Below are 16,282 nucleotides of genomic sequence, written 5' to 3'. Positions count from 1 at the left end.
GATTGCTCATATTGCATGATATAAACAGGAAACTCTATATACAACCCTCAATTCCAGAGGTTAAAATGATATGTTATATTGTTGCTGACCAAAAATAAATGATATGTTATATAACATATTCTTCAATTAATATTTTTAACTATAGTAACCATCTTTGATGTATTTATTTATAAATTAAAACACTAATTATCAATATTTATGTATATTAGTAAATATATCTTTCCAAAGTAAAATGTATTTATGCATGTAATAAGATAGATATGTCACTAAGTTTTTTATATGTCAAATAAATTGTATTTCTATATTTATTTTTGAGAAAAAATATTAAATTGAAATTTATCTTGTTGTATTATTATAATTCAAATATATATGTGTGAATTCTACTAATCATCAAAATATTTAACATATATTTGAAAATAAATTTATATGTTTTGACAAAAACATTTATAGTTTATATTTTGTATGGTAAATGAAGTTATAATATACATGGATATATAACATTTAAAGTTTGTATTCACATTTTAAATATTTTTTTTTAGTTTACTGTAAAATTTGATTAGAGGATAATCCGGTTAGATGATAACTGTAATTTTTGATAAGTTTGATTAGATAATAATCTAATAAAATAAATGATTTTTGGTTAGTTAACCAAGTTCGGATAGAAATGAATCTAACGAAATAATTAATTAATATTTATTAATTGTGTGGAAGAAGTTGATAAATACTAAGGTGTAGTAAGGATTTTTTTTCAAATGGTAATTCGGTTTTAATAATATATAAGTTTCGGATTCTCACTATATAAAACGGTCGAATTTTGGCGGGTTTTCATGTGTAACAAATTGGTTTAACAAACCACTGCCTCGTCGTTTAACAAATTTAGCGTAGAATCAGAGCATGGAACTCCGATTGGAGCGTGGCTTTCACGTACCGGAGGCCCACCACCTCAGCGGGCGTTACGCTCTAAGAATCTCGCCCACGGTTTTCTTCATCTCCCCCCCGCCAAGTGTCTTCCTCGTTCGCCACTTCTCATCATGTTACAGGGACCATAAAAATGGCGTATTTCTTCAGCCCCGGGTATAAATACACACATGATCCTGTGGTGGTTTCTTCCACAAGTTACATCTCCTTCTGGTTTTTGTATTGCAAGTGTTTGTGTTTTTTGCCTCCGAGAGAAAATCATGCCGACCGGTAGGTTCGAGACGATGCGTGAATGGGTCCACGACGCCATCTCTGCTCAACGCAATGAGCTCCTCTCTCTTTTTTCCAGGTATCTCTCTCTCTCTCTCTTACTGAATATGCGTTACATATATAAGTTTAGTACATGCATTGTCACTTTGTCAACTGTCAACAGTTGAGAGTAGAGTTTAAGTTCAAAAAAAAAACAGTTGAGAGTAGAGCATGTTAAAAAAAAAAAAGTTAGTTCGTTTTACTTGCATGTGTGTTGTGGTTAGTCTCAGGAGTAATGCTTTGGTTTGCTATGTTTAGATACGTAGCTCAGGGGAAAGGGATACTGCAGTCCCACCAGCTGATTGACGAGTTCCTCAAGACTGTGAAAGTGGATGGAACTACAGAAGATCTTAAGAATCGTCCCTTCATGAAAGTTCTGCAGTCTGCAGAGGTGAAACTACAGCATAACTATATTATATGTAATATGTCTCGGTGTCTATATATCTAAACGTTTAATACAATTTTTCGGATTCAGGAAGCCATAGTTTTGCCTCCCTTTGTTGCGCTGGCGATTCGTCCCAGACCTGGTGTTAGAGAATATGTCCGTGTGAATGTCTACGAGCTGAGCGTAGACCATTTAACTGTTTCTGAGTATCTTCGGTTCAAGGAAGAGCTCGTTAATGGCCAGTAAGTGAAATCTTGTGTGTATATGTATATTCTTCTATGCTTAGATGCTTAAAGTCTAAACCCTTTTTTTTCATCAGTGCCAATGGGAATTATCTTCTCGAGCTTGATTTTGAACCGTTCAACGCAACGTTTCCTCGTCCAACTCGGTCATCATCTATTGGGAATGGGGTTCAGTTCCTCAACCGTCACCTCTCGTCAATCATGTTCCGTAACAAAGACAGCTTGGAGCCTTTGCTTGAGTTTCTCCGCACTCACAAACATGACGGCCGTGTTAGTTTTTTTTTCCTACACTTTTAACTTAGTTTATGTTATAGTTAGTATAGAACAGTGACTATGTACTCTCTATGTATAATGCAGGCCATGATGCTGAATGATCGAATACAGAACATCCGCACACTTCAGGAAGCTTTGGCGAGGGCAGAGGAGTTCCTCTCTAAACTTCCTTTGGCTACACCATACTCTGAATTCGAATTTGAGTATGATCTTTCGCCATTCTCTGCATGTCCATTTTTTTAATCATTTTCCTTATTTGGACGTTGTACTTTGGTGAAGACTACAAGGGATGGGATTTGAGAGGGGATGGGGTGACACGGCACAGAAGGTTTCAGAAATGGTGCATCTACTTCTGGACATACTCCAGGCACCTGATCCTTCTGTCTTGGAGACGTTTCTTGGAAGGATTCCTATGGTGTTCAATGTTGTTATTTTGTCTCCGCATGGCTACTTTGGCCAAGCCAATGTCTTGGGTCTTCCTGATACTGGTGGACAGGTAGACTTGATCCAAAGCTTCCATATATGTGGTATTCAGGGCCGGTCCTCGGGATAGCCAAATGAAACATTGGACTATAAACTATGGCTTCCAAAAAATTTAAAGAAAATTACATAGATATAGGCTTCCAAAATTTGTAAAAAAAAAATTTATCGAAACATTTACTAAATTACCTCCAGCCTCCAAAATTTCAGGCCCGACCCTGTTAAACTTATATGCTACTGTTGAGATTTACAGGTTGTCTACATTCTTGATCAAGTACGTGCTTTGGAAAGCGAGATGCTCCTTAGGATACAGAAGCAAGGACTGGATGTTACTCCAAAGATTCTCATTGTATATTTGCTTCCTAACTATCTACTTAGCTGAACACACATTAGCATTCAAGTTTCAGTTTACGTTTATGTTTCCATGCTTGGCTTATATAGGTAACAAGGTTGATACCAGAAGCAGAAGGAACAACATGCAACCAGAGGTTAGAAAAAGTAAGCGGTACAGAACACACACATATTCTACGAATACCGTTTCGGACTGAAAAGGGCATTCTTCGCAAGTGGATCTCGAGGTTTGATGTCTGGCCATACCTGGAGACTTTCGCAGAGGTTAGCACTTGTAGATGTCTATGCATGCACCTTTTCTTTTACGTTTATGGGCTTTACACTTTACTTATGTGTGATTAGGATGCATCAAATGAAATTGCTGCGGAGTTGCAAAGTGTGCCAAATCTCATCATTGGAAACTACAGTGATGGGAATCTCGTGGCTTCATTGTTAGCTTGTAAGCTAGGCGTGATACAGTGCAATATTGCTCATGCTTTGGAGAAAACCAAGTATCCAGAGTCTGACATTTACTGGAGAAACCATGAAGATAAGTATCATTTTGCAAGTCAGTTCACTGCGGACCTAATTGCCATGAATAATGCTGATTTCATCATCACCAGCACATACCAAGAGATCGCTGGAAGGTAATATGTCATCCAATAATTCAAATGCATGCATTGTCTCCCGGAGTTGTTGTTTGATGTCTGTTTTGCCTTTTTTTGTGCAGCAAAAACAAAGTTGGGCAATACGAGAGCCACACAGCTTTCACCCTTCCTGGTCTTTACAGAGTTGTTCATGGAATCAATGTCTTTGATCCCAAGTTTAATATAGTCTCTCCAGGAGCTGATATGACCATTTACTTCCCATATTCTGACAAGGAAAGAAGACTCACTGCCCTTCATGAGTCAATTGAAGAACTCCTGTTTAGCAGCGAACAGAATGTTGAGCATGTGTAAGTCCTTTTACAACGATTTTGATTTACCAATATATAACAAACATAGAAACTAATACCATGGCCGATTCTGAAATTTTGAGAGCTGTAGACAATTTAGTGAAGATTATAATAAAAATAATTATTACAAATTTGGTAGTCTATGCCTATGAATTTTCTTCAAAAAAATTCGGGAGCTATAGGCCAATGTTTTACTTAGCTTTGCTTAGTACCGGCTCTGACTAAGACAACCACATAATAACTTGATCTACTTCCATGTCTTAATACAGTGGTTTTCTTAGCGACCAGTTGAAGCCAATCATTTTCTCCATGGCCAGACTTGATAGAGTGAAAAACTTGACTGGGCTAGTTGAGTGCTATGCCAAGAACAGCAAGCTGAGAGAGGTTGCGAACCTCGTTGTAGTTGGTGGCTACGTGGACGTGAATCAGTCCAGGGACAGAGAGGAAATGGCTGAGATACAAAAGATGCACAGCCTAATCAAGCAGTATGGTTTACACGGTGAGTTCAGGTGGATAGCTGCTCAAATGAACCGTGCTCGGAACGGTGAGCTTTACCGTTATATCGCAGACACTAAAGGTGTTTTTGTTCAGGTAACAAATAAATCAACATTTAGAATCTTTGAAAGGTTTAGAGACTCATCTTTCTCTCTTTTCGCACCACAGCCTGCTTTCTATGAAGCGTTTGGGCTCACAGTTGTGGAATCAATGACTTGTGGGCTCCCAACGTTTGCTACATGTCATGGTGGACCTGCGGAGATCATCGAGAATGGAGTTTCTGGCTTCCACATCGACCCTTATCATCCAGAACAGCTTGCAACTACTTTGGTCAGCTTCTTTGAGACCTGCAACGCTGATCCAAGTCACTGGGAGAAAATCTCTGATGGAGGGCTTAAGCGAATCTATGAAAGGTTGACCTCTTTTTTTTTCTTGACAGGCTCAACAAAAGAACCCTATAATGGCTTCACCAATATGACTGCTTCATTAAGGGGTTTGTGCATGTATAGGTACACATGGAAGAAGTACTCAGAGAGGCTGCTTACGCTGGCTGGTGTCTATTCATTCTGGAAACATGTGTCTAAGCTTGAAAGGAGAGAAACACGACGTTACCTAGAGATGTTTTACTCTCTCAAGTATCGTGATCTGGTCAGTGTAATTCACTCTTCTTCTTTAAATTTCTTCGCCTAGTTCACATGATCATTTTTTTCTGGTTTTGCAGGCCAATTCAATCCCACTGGCAACTGATGAGCATTGAGCAAGCTATGGTTGGATTCTAATACTTGCTGCACTCCCTGTTGTGTGTTTCTGTTATCTTTGAATAAATAAGCTATTGTCGGCTTTTGTTTCCATGACTAGTTTGGTTTTCAGACTTTTCCTGTTGTTTTCTTGATATGAATAACAAGTATCGTTGAGTTCTAAGCTCGGCATTAAATAACTTGTCGTGTAGTAAAAGTTTGATAGAAAAAGATCACGTGCTGTTTGTGACCAGTAAATGAAGGAGAACAATGAGTGTTAGGAAGGGCCCATGAGATTTCCTTGCTACTAATAAATGTTCAATGCATCTTGAGATACTCAAAAGTCAAAACCAACAACAACAAAAATGTACTGTTGTATATTGTATAATAACAAGAAATCATTTGTGTAACTTTAGAAAGATTCAGATGATCATGACCCTATTATTAGAAATCATTAACAGCGTGATCACTACAGAATTCAACCTTTTTATTACAACAAAAAACAATAAGAGTTTTAATCTTCCTTATCTCTATCTAGGCCTTAAACTGACCTTTGATAAATAATACAAACATGGCATATAAAAGCATTTTTGTACCAAAACTCAGAACTAGTAGCACAACAAAACTAAACATTCCACTCCACTTAGCCCATCCGCATTAGTGAATCTTTCGCCATAGTTTCTCACTAATTAATATATAGTTGATGAGTTTAAAAAAAAAAAAATTAGAAACTCATGTAAAATTTCCAATTTTTTTAAGAATTTTTAGTTAAATATTAAATATAATTAGTGATAGATTTTGGTGAGAGACTTACCAATGATGTCTTTAACTACTAGTCTACTAGCTACATCATCTGGTGGTAGAGACTACAAGTTACTAGTTTAGTTTATGTAAGAAGGTCCCTTTCTAAAAAAATATAGTTGGAAAGTATTTGTGGGATGTAGTAACCGAAAAAGAAGGTGGAAAGGGACAAGATAGTTGCAAGAGCATTGAATCAAAGCAAACAGCTCTGTCTCCACCTTTTGTCTCTCAAACCTCTTTAAAGTAAACCCAATAAAACCCACTCACGCTCCTCTCCAAGTAGTAGTGGTAAGTAAGAACAGATGTCAAACAACACTTCCCCTGTTTCTCCCATGCCCCTCTCTCAACACTTCAGCGACTATGGCTTCGATCCCCAAATCGACTACTTTCAGGTTCTTCTTCTCTTCTTCCTCCTCCATGTTTCTCTAGTTTCAAGTTTTCTTTGTTATAAGGTTTTGGAAGAAGCAAGAAAGCACAAGAAAGAAACTTCCTCCATTGACAGTATGCATCAATTCAAGCTCCAGAAGCCTATATCCAAAGACGACCTGATCCGAACCGCTCTCCACAAGAAGAAGAAGCGTTGGTTCTTGAAAAACGCTTTGCTCTTCTTCAGCTGGCGGAAATGGCGAAGGCGAGACAGTCATTACGCAGGGGAAGGAGACGTGGAGATGGAACTCGACGTTCACATGGCGAGGGCTAGGAACTTTCGCGCCTCATCAGTCGGACCCGGTTCGATATCTGGTCCGGTTTACGTGACGGAGAGCTGGAGCGGTTCGAGCACACCGTACCGAACGATAAGACCTTCTTCGCTGACGTCGACGCCAGCTGCTGTTCCGTATATGAGTCTACGGGAGCTTAACATGGAGCGGCAACACAGGAGCAACGCATCTTCTTCTAGGTCGGGTCCTCTTTACTTGGTCACGTGATCCCCTATATATTAAAAGAGAAGCATTTTTAAAACTTACCTTAAAAATTTATTGGCAAGGAATGTGACGTGGTGACGTGGCTTCACGAGAAGGTTTTGATTAGTAAAACGCTTATGTGTCACGCAAAAAACGCCTCTCAACAAAACTGTGAATTTAATGCGTTCACACTAACATTCCTTTAAAAGAAATTCATATCATCTATATTTTCCTCGACAAACATTTTTACGTGATAAACCTTCAGTTTCAAGTTAGATTAGTTGATTTATCAATCCACTCAATATAATCATAGCATCAATAAAGATTTCTTATTCCTCTATACGTTTCTGTTAAAAACGATTAGCCATCTGATCTATCGTCATTAAGTCGACAAATCTGTAGAGACGACAAAGCGATGAAACTTTAGTACGATGCCAAGTGTTAATGAAAGAACCCTTTTCTCCATATCTGCTTTCATGCATTTAGCAGAGCACTCACATCTTGAGAACCGCCTCTTATTGCTGAAAGAGGACGTTGGAAATCTATTTCTAGATAAATGTGTTGTACTCGGTTTTGTTACTGCTCGATGAGGTGATCTCTGTTTTAAGGAGACTGAATTACTGTAAATCGTTTCGGCTTAGAGTATTAGTCTTCTCAAGCAAGCAATATAAGCATGTGAGTGTCACCACCTTCGCCGCCATGAGAACTCTGCATTAGACGACCTTGAAGATGAGAAGAAACTTCCAGGAACGAACCACCAGCAAGTCTCACGTGATGGTCGCATCTGGAACAACCTTTACAATTTAGAGGGTCAAATAAACTTCAATTTCTTTTATTACGCAACTATGTTTTCTGAATTTAAAAGAGCTATACTTTTTTATTTCACACAGTTACTGTTTTGCTTATAATACGTTACTGATCCATCTTTTTCGATTTTATGTGTTAAACCCCTAAGTCCATAATTACTACAACATGATAGGCGAAATATAAAAAAAATATTTTCTAAAGCTTCTTCTCAAACTTGCAAACACCATATATTAAATTTTAATATTAGTGAATCTATTATAAAAAGTCTCTCGATTCGCCCCTGATAACAATCATATATTTAGTTCTATCTAACTATCGCTTAAAGTATACCTTATGTTATACATAATCATAATATATAATTCCAATATTAGTATAGATATCTTATCCCGTGCAAAGCGCGGGTTACTATCTAGTTTAATTATTATCGGAATGGACGAAAATGAAATAAAATTTTAAGTTACATATTTGGGTGTGATGTGTGGGTTCTTTAATTTATAAGAAAAGGGTAAAAAAAAAAAAAATTAGGGGGTCCATCTGGCCCTTATGGATTGATAAGTCCATTACATAAAGGATGTGTGTGCCTTGGCCGTGGGGGCAGCTAAAAAGAACGTTGTAATTTATAGTTTGATATTTAATATGATGCTGTTAGATTTGTACTCATCGTTTGTAGTTGTCTACTGCATTTATCAATAGTCTGGATTGTTAAATTTAAAATAAACAATCCGGTGAAGCATTTGGAACAGAACCAACTTGGAATCGAGTCTAAAACTGAACCGAAACTCTACTAGTTCTTTTTATGAGTAACCTTATATACCGGAATAACCGGATCCGATTAAAAGTGATTCGAATCCAACAACGAGCATGATCCGAAATTCTGAAGGAGATACTTTGCAGAACTTTTATTCAGTGTGCATCCAATTTTGAATCGAAATTCATTTGATAGGAAACAAGCTAATAACATCTGGTAAATATTTATTCTTTTTTTTTTTTTTTGATGCTAATAACATGGTAGCTTCATTTCATTTATCATGGAAAGTGCTAATTTTTTGTTGAATATTCATATTGAGAAGAAAAAAAGTCATTTGTCTAGGTGTGAGATTATTTGGGATTCAACTCCTATCAATTTATCCACCGGAGTTTTGGCGCCAATTAAGTGTCGGTTTAATTTATTTAGTAGTAATAATGTAAACCGAAGAACCTGAAATTCAATTTGTTTGGTTAACACTGTGGGTGAGCAAGTGATTCGGCTTCATAATGTTGAATAACTCGGAAAACCCAAGTCGTGTTCTAGTTATATATTTTGGTCAAGTTAAACCGAGACCGGTTTGATTAGGGTTACAACGTCAAGATTGGGTTTCAAGTATTTCCTTTTTTGGTAAAGCACTACTCCATAATCACACGCAAAACAAACTACTCCCAAAAAGGAAAAAGCATCTCCTATATATATATTACTTGCTCGCTCTCTCACCGTACGTGAAAGAAAACAAGAATGGTGAAAAGAGGAGGCACTAAGAGAAAGATCGATAAGATGGAAAAGATCCAGAAGAGAGAGTATCGCGCGACTACTTTCTCCAAACGTTGTTCCGGACTTTACAGCAAAGCCTCGCAGCTATGCCTTCTCTCCGGCGCACAGGTAGCCATCTTGGCGACTCCTCCTTCTTCGCAGTCCAACGTCTCTTTCTTCTCCTTCGGTCACTCTTCCGTGGATGCCGTCGTGAAAGCTTATCTCACGGGACGGCGTCTTCCTCCTGTTCGAGAAGAGCCGATGGAGGAGGATATTGGTGTATGCTTGGCTCGCAAGGAACTAGGGCTGGAGTTGTGGTGGGAGAAGGAGAGTCTTTCCAAGTCCAAGAATCGTCAAGAGTTGATGGATGCGATTAACTCCATGGAGAGGATGTTGAGTAAACTACGTTCTGGAGACTTAGTCAGTAATTATAAACAAAGAGAGGAAGACCTAAAGAACAACGAGGTGACGAAGACCGATGTCGTTTTACACAAGGAAACTCAAGAACCGGATAAAACCCTAGATCTCCAAGCAGTTTGTTGCATCCTTGATGATGATTTAGCTGTTGGTTTTGACAAGGTCACTGAAGAGCAAGATCAGATCCTGGCTATTTGTGATAGTTTTTGTGCTGAAGAGAACAACAGCAACATAAACGGTTCAAGTGTAAGTTTGGATAGGTCTGATCAAGCGATGGATCATCTCATGGATATTGATGGACTGATAGATTTGGAGACGACTTATGAAAGCTCAGCATTCGATTATGGTGTTTTGGATAGTACTCGGGAGCTTCATGAGACTGCGGGGAGCCTTTTGATCAACTTCGAAGCTGCTCGCGATCTCTAACTCTGAAGACATACAAAGCTTTGGTGTTTCAGAGCAAACCATTGCTACAGTTTAAAGTTAATAGCATTTCTTATTTATGTATAACACGCGATCATTATGAGTAGGACTTAGTTTGATTAATTATTACTAGAGATGTCTTATCTTATATGTAACGATGGGTCTAGTTGGACCTCAAACCAATTTTCATAGTATGGGACTCAAACCGGTTCAGCTTTCCTTTGATTAATGGTAAAGTAGTCCTTATCAAGTGAGTACAAAGAGATTGACTCATCTTTGCATTATAATAGGCTCTTGAAAGCACTCACCTAAGTTATGGGAGAATCAGAAGCTAAAGATAATGGTGGAAGAAAAGAAGTAATGGACTTACTGCAATACACATTTACATCAAAGGGGCAAGGTTGAATATGTTTACTGTCAAAGGATACACACATTCGGTAAGTGCCAACGTCCATGGCAAGATAGCTACCTGTATATGTCCCCCATCATTGTTATCGACAAAGTTCCATGTGGTGAAACTTGATGTGTTAGCTGAGTTGATCTCCAGCTTTAACCGGATACATACATTCAGTAAGTGCCAACGTCCATGGCAAGATAGATACCTGTATATCTCCCCCATCATTGTTATCGACAAAGTTCCATGTGGTGAAACTTGATGTGTTAGCTGAGTTGATCTCCAGCTTTAACCGGGATGGCTGCAAAGACACAGGATTGTTGAAGCCGTCCATGAGCAAGACCACAATATCATTCTTGATTTCCTCTGGCACTTTTGCATTGAATTAGGTCACACAACAACATAAGCCACAAACAAGTGAAGACATTAACGAATTTGAATTAAAAAAAAAATTGTGCCACTATGGGTCTCTCTCGGCTGTATGGTTGGAAAGATATATGAGGAATCATCAGCATCTTATATGATTCGAACCTGAAGTCTATTCACTTGGACTAATGAGGGATAACATAAGCATCTTTCAAGTAAATAGAGAACCCAATAGACTCTCTAGTAGTATAAGCATTGATCCCTGAACCATTACTTCTTGATCAATCACAATAACCTGTCAAGAAAAATAAAAAAGAGGAATGTTGCATAGAACACTCACCAAAAAAGCAAAAAAGTAGCATCATGCCACGGAAACACTCACTTATATACACTGAATACTCATATGGCATACCATAGATGCTCTTATTATGCTCCATTTAAAAAAAAACATGAACTGTATCACTGGCTCTATGTACTTAAACTGGAAATTTGCTACCGGTATGGACAAACCGGTCTCTTTCCCCACCACATCAGCATCAAAGTCATAAAATCCAGAGACAAGGTTTCCAGATCGGTCTCTCTGGTGCAGCAGGATCTCCATTTTGGAAAATAGCTGCCATGTGACTTCCATATCTCATGCAATTGGAAACATCTAAAGGCCCTGCCTCAAGAACCAACACGTTTAGCAGAAGGTAGGGGAACACCATTGAGTGTTTGGCTTTCCTTCTCCACAAGAAGTAAGAATTTTTTTTTACAAGAACAAACTCAATGGAGATATAACCAGATTCAATCCATCTGATGTGTGGTGTATTAACAATGGTTCCAAATGCATCCATGGGAAGAACCACGATGGATACATCACAGCTTCAAACACCTTGTTAAGACCCATCCATGAAACAACACAGACAGATGGATACATTAACCCTTCATAAATGAGAAATTCATTTTGAATGATACTGAACAACTAAACCATGAAAACAGAGGAGTTTGCGTGACGTTCAAGAAACCTAACCTGGGATGACTTCAAGGAGTTTGCGCCACGAATTCAGGACTTTGAAGCTTTCATCACCTATGAAAATGTTGAGCACACCAACCATGATGGGAGTAAAAGAAATCTTCCAAGTGCCAACATCGGCACCAAGATCGAGTCAAACCCCAGAGATGATCGGTGGATCGAAATAAGAACACGTGTCAGGATGCAATATCAACCGTTCGATATAATTATTACACCGGGTCGTAGAGGATTTTTTGTTGTTTCCCGGTTTCGGAAACCGTTTTTTTTTCAATTTCTAGCGCTTTTTAATCAAAACGACATGCAGTGCACATTCGCGTCCATAAACATGAAGGCTTTGCGAGTGCGCACTTGGAAGCCAAAAGTGTCTTCAAGTAATTTTGTTAACAACAAAGAAAACAAACACATGATGTGTCTCTCACTCTTTATCCCCTCCCTACACCCACATAGATCACTGATAGATTAACATACGATTATTGCATCCTCGTCAATTAATCTTCTCTAATCTTAACTTATAGATAATTATTTTCTATAAAAATATATATATTCATGAATTGTTTCTCGGTGACTTATTCGATCACTTAAAATTATTTATATCTAAGTGATAATATTCAAAGTTTAGAATACTTTTGTCACTCAAAATTGTGAGTGTGATGACATTAATGTTTTTTTTTCGGAAGTACGTACTAACTAGTTTATTTCGCTCCGGCTATTCCACTACCGGTAGCGGCCCGGGCTTACATTTGGCTGGAAGCCAAAATTAATTTTGGACCGCTAATATTAATTATCTGAGAAACAAAAAGATGTTTTAGCTGAGATTTGAACATGTGACCTGTAACTAACAAAATCTAGTCTATTTCCGTTGGACCAAGTGTAACTTTCTGTTAATATTATAGTCGAAAATAAACTTAAAAATTTAACGGTTGCTTCTTCCGCTTCTGTCCAGGCCGGCACTGTCCACTACCAAACTTTAGAACATTAGTTTGAATTAAAATGAATGAAAATGAGAATATTATATTTCAGTTTAAAGATTCTATAAGTCTAAAGAATGAGCTTAAAAGCTTTAGTTGTTGTGAAAGATAATTAAGGTGAAGAAAAGAAGCGAGAAGCCACAAGGACACTATATGATGCCTATTTTGGTATGGGTACACATCCACATGCTTGCACATGTGTTCCGGCCAATTAGTTCTTGTTTTTCCATGTGGTTCGGTAGCTCTATAATACACTCACGCACCCCTTATATACTCACGTCTTGGTCATTGCCAATCGAATCCATCGAAAGCGTCATCACGCAATCCATGATCCACTCGCTTCAATAATGCAATATCTTCAGCATTTTTTTTTCTTGCCATACAGTTTTACATTCTCTCTTTGTCCAACGAAGACATTTATATAAATGTATCTAGAATGATTATGTGGGATCAATTAAATTGAGACAAGTCAAGTAAATAGCAATGAACGAGTGTCAAGAATAAAATTTTGGCCGCTTTTACTATTCATTGAACTGTTACAAGAAGCAGTGTTTATATATGTGTAACATGTATGTGTTTTTAATATATGGAAAATTTTAGAAACAGAAAGAAATCAATGAAACAGAAATAGAGATGGTATGAACAACAAACTGAACACTCTGTTAGTGTATGCCTTCTTCACATTGGACAATAATTTGATCAATATCAGGTAAAATGACGTTTTTGCCTACCAAGTCATGAGCCTTTAAGGACTCTTTGTTCCAATCTGTCTTATAGACGACGGTCAAAATAGAGATTGCACAAACGATCTGCGCCCCGAGTAGGCCATAGCATAGGCCCATGAAGTTTAAGCCCCACACAAACGCTAAAATAACAGCCACTGGTGCTCCAACTACGTAAAAGGCGTAGAAATTAATCTTCGCCCCTACACGTGGCCTCGCACTGCCACGTAGGATCCCGCAGCCTGTAGTTTGAGGACAGTTGGCAAGCTCACAAGCTCCGATCACTGGAAGAACCGCCGCGGTCAGCTCCAAGACAACTCCATCCGCCGTGAAAACTCTCCCCCAAGCCTTTCTCCCGACGGTGGTCCCCACAAGCCCGAAAACAGATACGGCTACGGCGGCTACGACAGCTACTGCCGCCGCCGTCCTCGCCTTCTCCGGCCGTCCTGCTCCCAACTCGTTGCTCACCCTCGTCGAAACCGCGGCGGAGAGCGCCGTGGGGATTGTATACATCAATGACGTCGTCTGGATCACGATGGCGGCCGCCGCTAGCGCCACCCTTGGCTCCGGGAGATAGCCGGCGAGGACCGTCATGAACTCGTACCACCACCACTCCAAACAAACCGCTATACAGCTTGGGACCGCGAACTTGATCAGTGTTGACCACACTTCATCATTGCAAGAGTCTCTCGAACTAGACAGTAGCAACGGCATTTTAAGACAAAGTGAGGAACTGGTTTTGTCGCTTTTATGTTCTTCCAAGTAGATGTAGCAAAGAAGAAGCAACAAGGAGATGAAGTTGGTGAGAAAAGATGAGACCGCGACTCCAGTGACGCCGAGAGAGATGTAAAACGTGAAGAAAGCAGTAATGGGGAAATGAAGAAGGACAGAGGCTAACGTGCACCACATCAAAGGCCACGTGGTGCCTTTACAACGCAAGTAAATACGTAAAGGATGAAGGAAGCTATTAGCTAGGAGATCTGGCAAAGAGAAGGAGCAATAGAGAGATGCGACACGCGTGATGTCTTCTTGTTGGCGGAGGATTAGCATTAGAGGTTGGAGGCTCAGCCAGAGGAGAGAGATGGGAAGCGAAGCTAAGAGGAGGAGAAAGATGGTTCGCTTGAGGGTCAAGGAAGCGAGTGAAGGGTTTTTAGAGCCTAGGGCTTGGCCACAAAGTGGTTCCATACCGGTGGCTAAACCGGAGAGAACGGAGTACCCGGTTATGTTTGTGAATCCGACGGCTAAGGCTCCTCCGGCCAGCTCGAGGCTACCTAGTCGGCCCATACACGCGACGGAGGTCATGTTCTTTAGGTAGTTTAATAGGCTCATGGCGGCCACCGGGAAACTTATGTCCCAAATTTTCTTCATCTCCTCCACCACCTTTTTAAAATATAAATTGGAATAATACAATTAAATTATATAAGTGGATATATTTAAAACGTTGATGGAGGCTGTACTGAGAATAGATATTTTAGATATAATAAGATACCTCTGGCATTGTCGGGCTATAATTGTGTTGGAGATTTGTGAGACTTGAGTCTTCTTCTGCCACCATTGTTAGAGTTTGTTTTGATTGAGATGAGAGATTTTAAAATATGAAGAGAAGATGCCCTTTTATAGAGATTTTGTGTGTGTTTAGACCATGATTAACCCGGGGTTCTTAGAGTGAAGTTTTTAGTGGAAGTTAAGAAACTGTTTCTTAACTTTTAACTAAAAAAGTTAAGAACCGGTTCTTAAAATCCTTATTTAAGAATCGGTTCTTAGTTTTTTTAGTTAAAAGTTAAGAAACAATTTTTTAACTTCCGATAAAAACCCTGGGTTAATCATGCTCTTAGGTGCATGGTTCTTAGTTTCGCATGGTGGGGATTTCAAAAAAAAATATCATTATTTTGTTATTCTTTTCTTAGAGGGGAAACATGCAGACGAAATTAATTAGAAACAATCCATATCTTTTAGTTAGTAAAGATGACTCTCAGTCCTATATCTTATATATTAAAACAGAAGTCACAACCTTGATTCATATGTGATTTTTTTAAAAAATAGTACTTCATTAGAAATCAGTTATCATTCATTTATTACTAATAACATGGTTTGATAATATATCACAACTAATATAACCATAACTCCTACAAAACCGGAATGGTAAACATGACCAATTTTTAATCCTTATTAAATGTAAAATCAATTGATAGATAACCAGGATGTAAACCATTATCAAACTAGTGCGTGGACCAATACATTATCCTATTGTTATTATTCTGAACATGCAATATAAATCAAATTTCGACTAACCCCTTAGACTAACGACGAACACTATACAAAATGGGTTTAATTAATCACCATATGTATACTGCGTTTATAAAACAAATTATATACGCCAAATCTGAATTACAGACTAACTAATTGCACCGTAATATTTTACAGGCACAATATATTATAGTGTTAAAAATTTGATGTTTTTAACGGTATCCCAAATTTTTTTATCTATTACCAATTTGATTTAGTTTTTAACAGTAGGTCCAATTTGATTTAAGTTTTATATATATTTCAAATTTAGAAATAAAAAAAATGTAAAATAGTACTGTTACATAATTATGTTTTCAAAACAAAATTTGTTACAATAATACAAAATTTGAATTTTTTTATAATAATAATATCACAAATCACATAAATACAGGTATAATAGAGTTAGATAATATATAATATTAAACTATATTAATTAATTGATAAATTTTGTTTTATAAACCAAAATGATTTAGTATATAAAATAAAATCCGCACGGTTGTGCGGATCGAGATCTAGTTTGTGATGCGGATCGAGATCTAGTTTGTGATTAAAT

General features: G+C 38.1%; 4 protein-coding genes and 1 pseudogene across 5 annotated transcripts; 3 read left to right on the top strand and 2 right to left on the bottom strand.

Annotated features, from left to right (window-relative positions):
- The first annotated feature begins 1,009 nt into the window (after nt 1-1,009).
- On the top strand, nt 1,010-5,324 carry LOC106407384 (sucrose synthase 2). Its single transcript, XM_013848239.3, has 14 exons — nt 1,010-1,267; nt 1,486-1,618; nt 1,703-1,854; nt 1,932-2,124; nt 2,212-2,330; nt 2,407-2,623; nt 2,861-2,956; nt 3,049-3,222; nt 3,301-3,584; nt 3,668-3,892; nt 4,162-4,483; nt 4,556-4,800; nt 4,897-5,035; nt 5,109-5,324. The coding sequence occupies exons 1-14, from the start codon at nt 1,089-1,091 to the stop codon at nt 5,142-5,144; spliced, it is 2,514 nt and encodes an 837-aa protein (XP_013703693.2). The 5' UTR covers nt 1,010-1,088; the 3' UTR covers nt 5,145-5,324.
- An 803-nt stretch (nt 5,325-6,127) lies between these two features.
- On the top strand, nt 6,128-8,148 carry LOC106407113. Of its 2 annotated transcripts, none has more exons than XM_048762219.1 (2): nt 6,128-6,317; nt 6,378-7,165. In XM_048762219.1, exons 1-2 carry the CDS (start codon nt 6,228-6,230, stop codon nt 6,849-6,851), a joined length of 564 nt encoding a protein of 187 aa, XP_048618176.1. In that variant the 5' UTR covers nt 6,128-6,227; the 3' UTR covers nt 6,852-7,165. The 2 variants fall into 2 exon arrangements, with proteins under 2 accessions (XP_048618176.1, XP_048618175.1); XM_048762218.1 differs by adding an exon at nt 8,049-8,148 and having other exon boundaries at nt 6,136-6,852.
- A 527-nt stretch (nt 8,149-8,675) lies between these two features.
- On the top strand, nt 8,676-10,107 carry LOC106409846 (agamous-like MADS-box protein AGL97). The gene has a single exon (XM_013850399.3). The coding sequence runs from the start codon at nt 9,124-9,126 to the stop codon at nt 9,979-9,981; it is 858 nt and encodes a 285-aa protein (XP_013705853.1). The 5' UTR covers nt 8,676-9,123; the 3' UTR covers nt 9,982-10,107.
- Nucleotides 10,108-10,334: 227 nt separating this feature from the next.
- LOC111208080 lies at nt 10,335-12,324 on the bottom strand (annotated as a pseudogene).
- An 889-nt stretch (nt 12,325-13,213) lies between these two features.
- LOC106409708 (protein DETOXIFICATION 55) lies at nt 13,214-15,048 on the bottom strand. Its single transcript, XM_013850281.3, has 2 exons — nt 14,933-15,048; nt 13,214-14,823 (listed from the first exon to the last, which is right to left on the bottom strand). Exons 1-2 carry the CDS (start codon nt 14,996-14,998, stop codon nt 13,384-13,386), a joined length of 1,506 nt encoding a protein of 501 aa, XP_013705735.1. The 5' UTR covers nt 14,999-15,048; the 3' UTR covers nt 13,214-13,383.
- Between the last annotated feature and the right edge of the window lie 1,234 nt (nt 15,049-16,282).

Source organism: Brassica napus, chromosome C7 (assembly GCF_020379485.1).
Source record: "Brassica napus cultivar Da-Ae chromosome C7, Da-Ae, whole genome shotgun sequence".
Classification (NCBI taxonomy): domain Eukaryota; kingdom Viridiplantae; phylum Streptophyta; class Magnoliopsida; order Brassicales; family Brassicaceae; genus Brassica; species Brassica napus.
This window is presented reverse-complemented; position numbering and strand designations above follow the sequence as displayed.

What these genes read in the sequence shown, in the direction of transcription:
- LOC106407113 (XM_048762218.1), top strand. Translation starts at nt 6,228, where the DNA reads ATGTCAAACAACACTTCCCCTGTTTCTCCCATGCCCCTCTCTCAACAC.
- LOC106409846 (XM_013850399.3), top strand. Translation starts at nt 9,124, where the DNA reads ATGGTGAAAAGAGGAGGCACTAAGAGAAAGATCGATAAGATGGAAAAG.
- LOC106407384 (XM_013848239.3), top strand. Translation starts at nt 1,089, where the DNA reads ATGATCCTGTGGTGGTTTCTTCCACAAGTTACATCTCCTTCTGGTTTT. An exon ending in CTCACAAACATGACGGCCGT is followed by an intron (nt 2,125 to 2,211) that starts GTTAGTTTTTTT and finishes TGTATAATGCAG; the next exon opens with GCCATGATGCTGAATGATCG. An exon ending in TTACTCCAAAGATTCTCATT is followed by an intron (nt 2,957 to 3,048) that starts GTATATTTGCTT and finishes TGGCTTATATAG; the next exon opens with GTAACAAGGTTGATACCAGA.
- LOC106409708 (XM_013850281.3), bottom strand. Translation starts at nt 14,998, where the DNA reads ATGGTGGCAGAAGAAGACTCAAGTCTCACAAATCTCCAACACAATTAT. An exon ending in ATAGCCCGACAATGCCAGAG is followed by an intron (nt 14,824 to 14,932) that starts GTATCTTATTAT and finishes TATTTTAAAAAG; the next exon opens with GTGGTGGAGGAGATGAAGAA.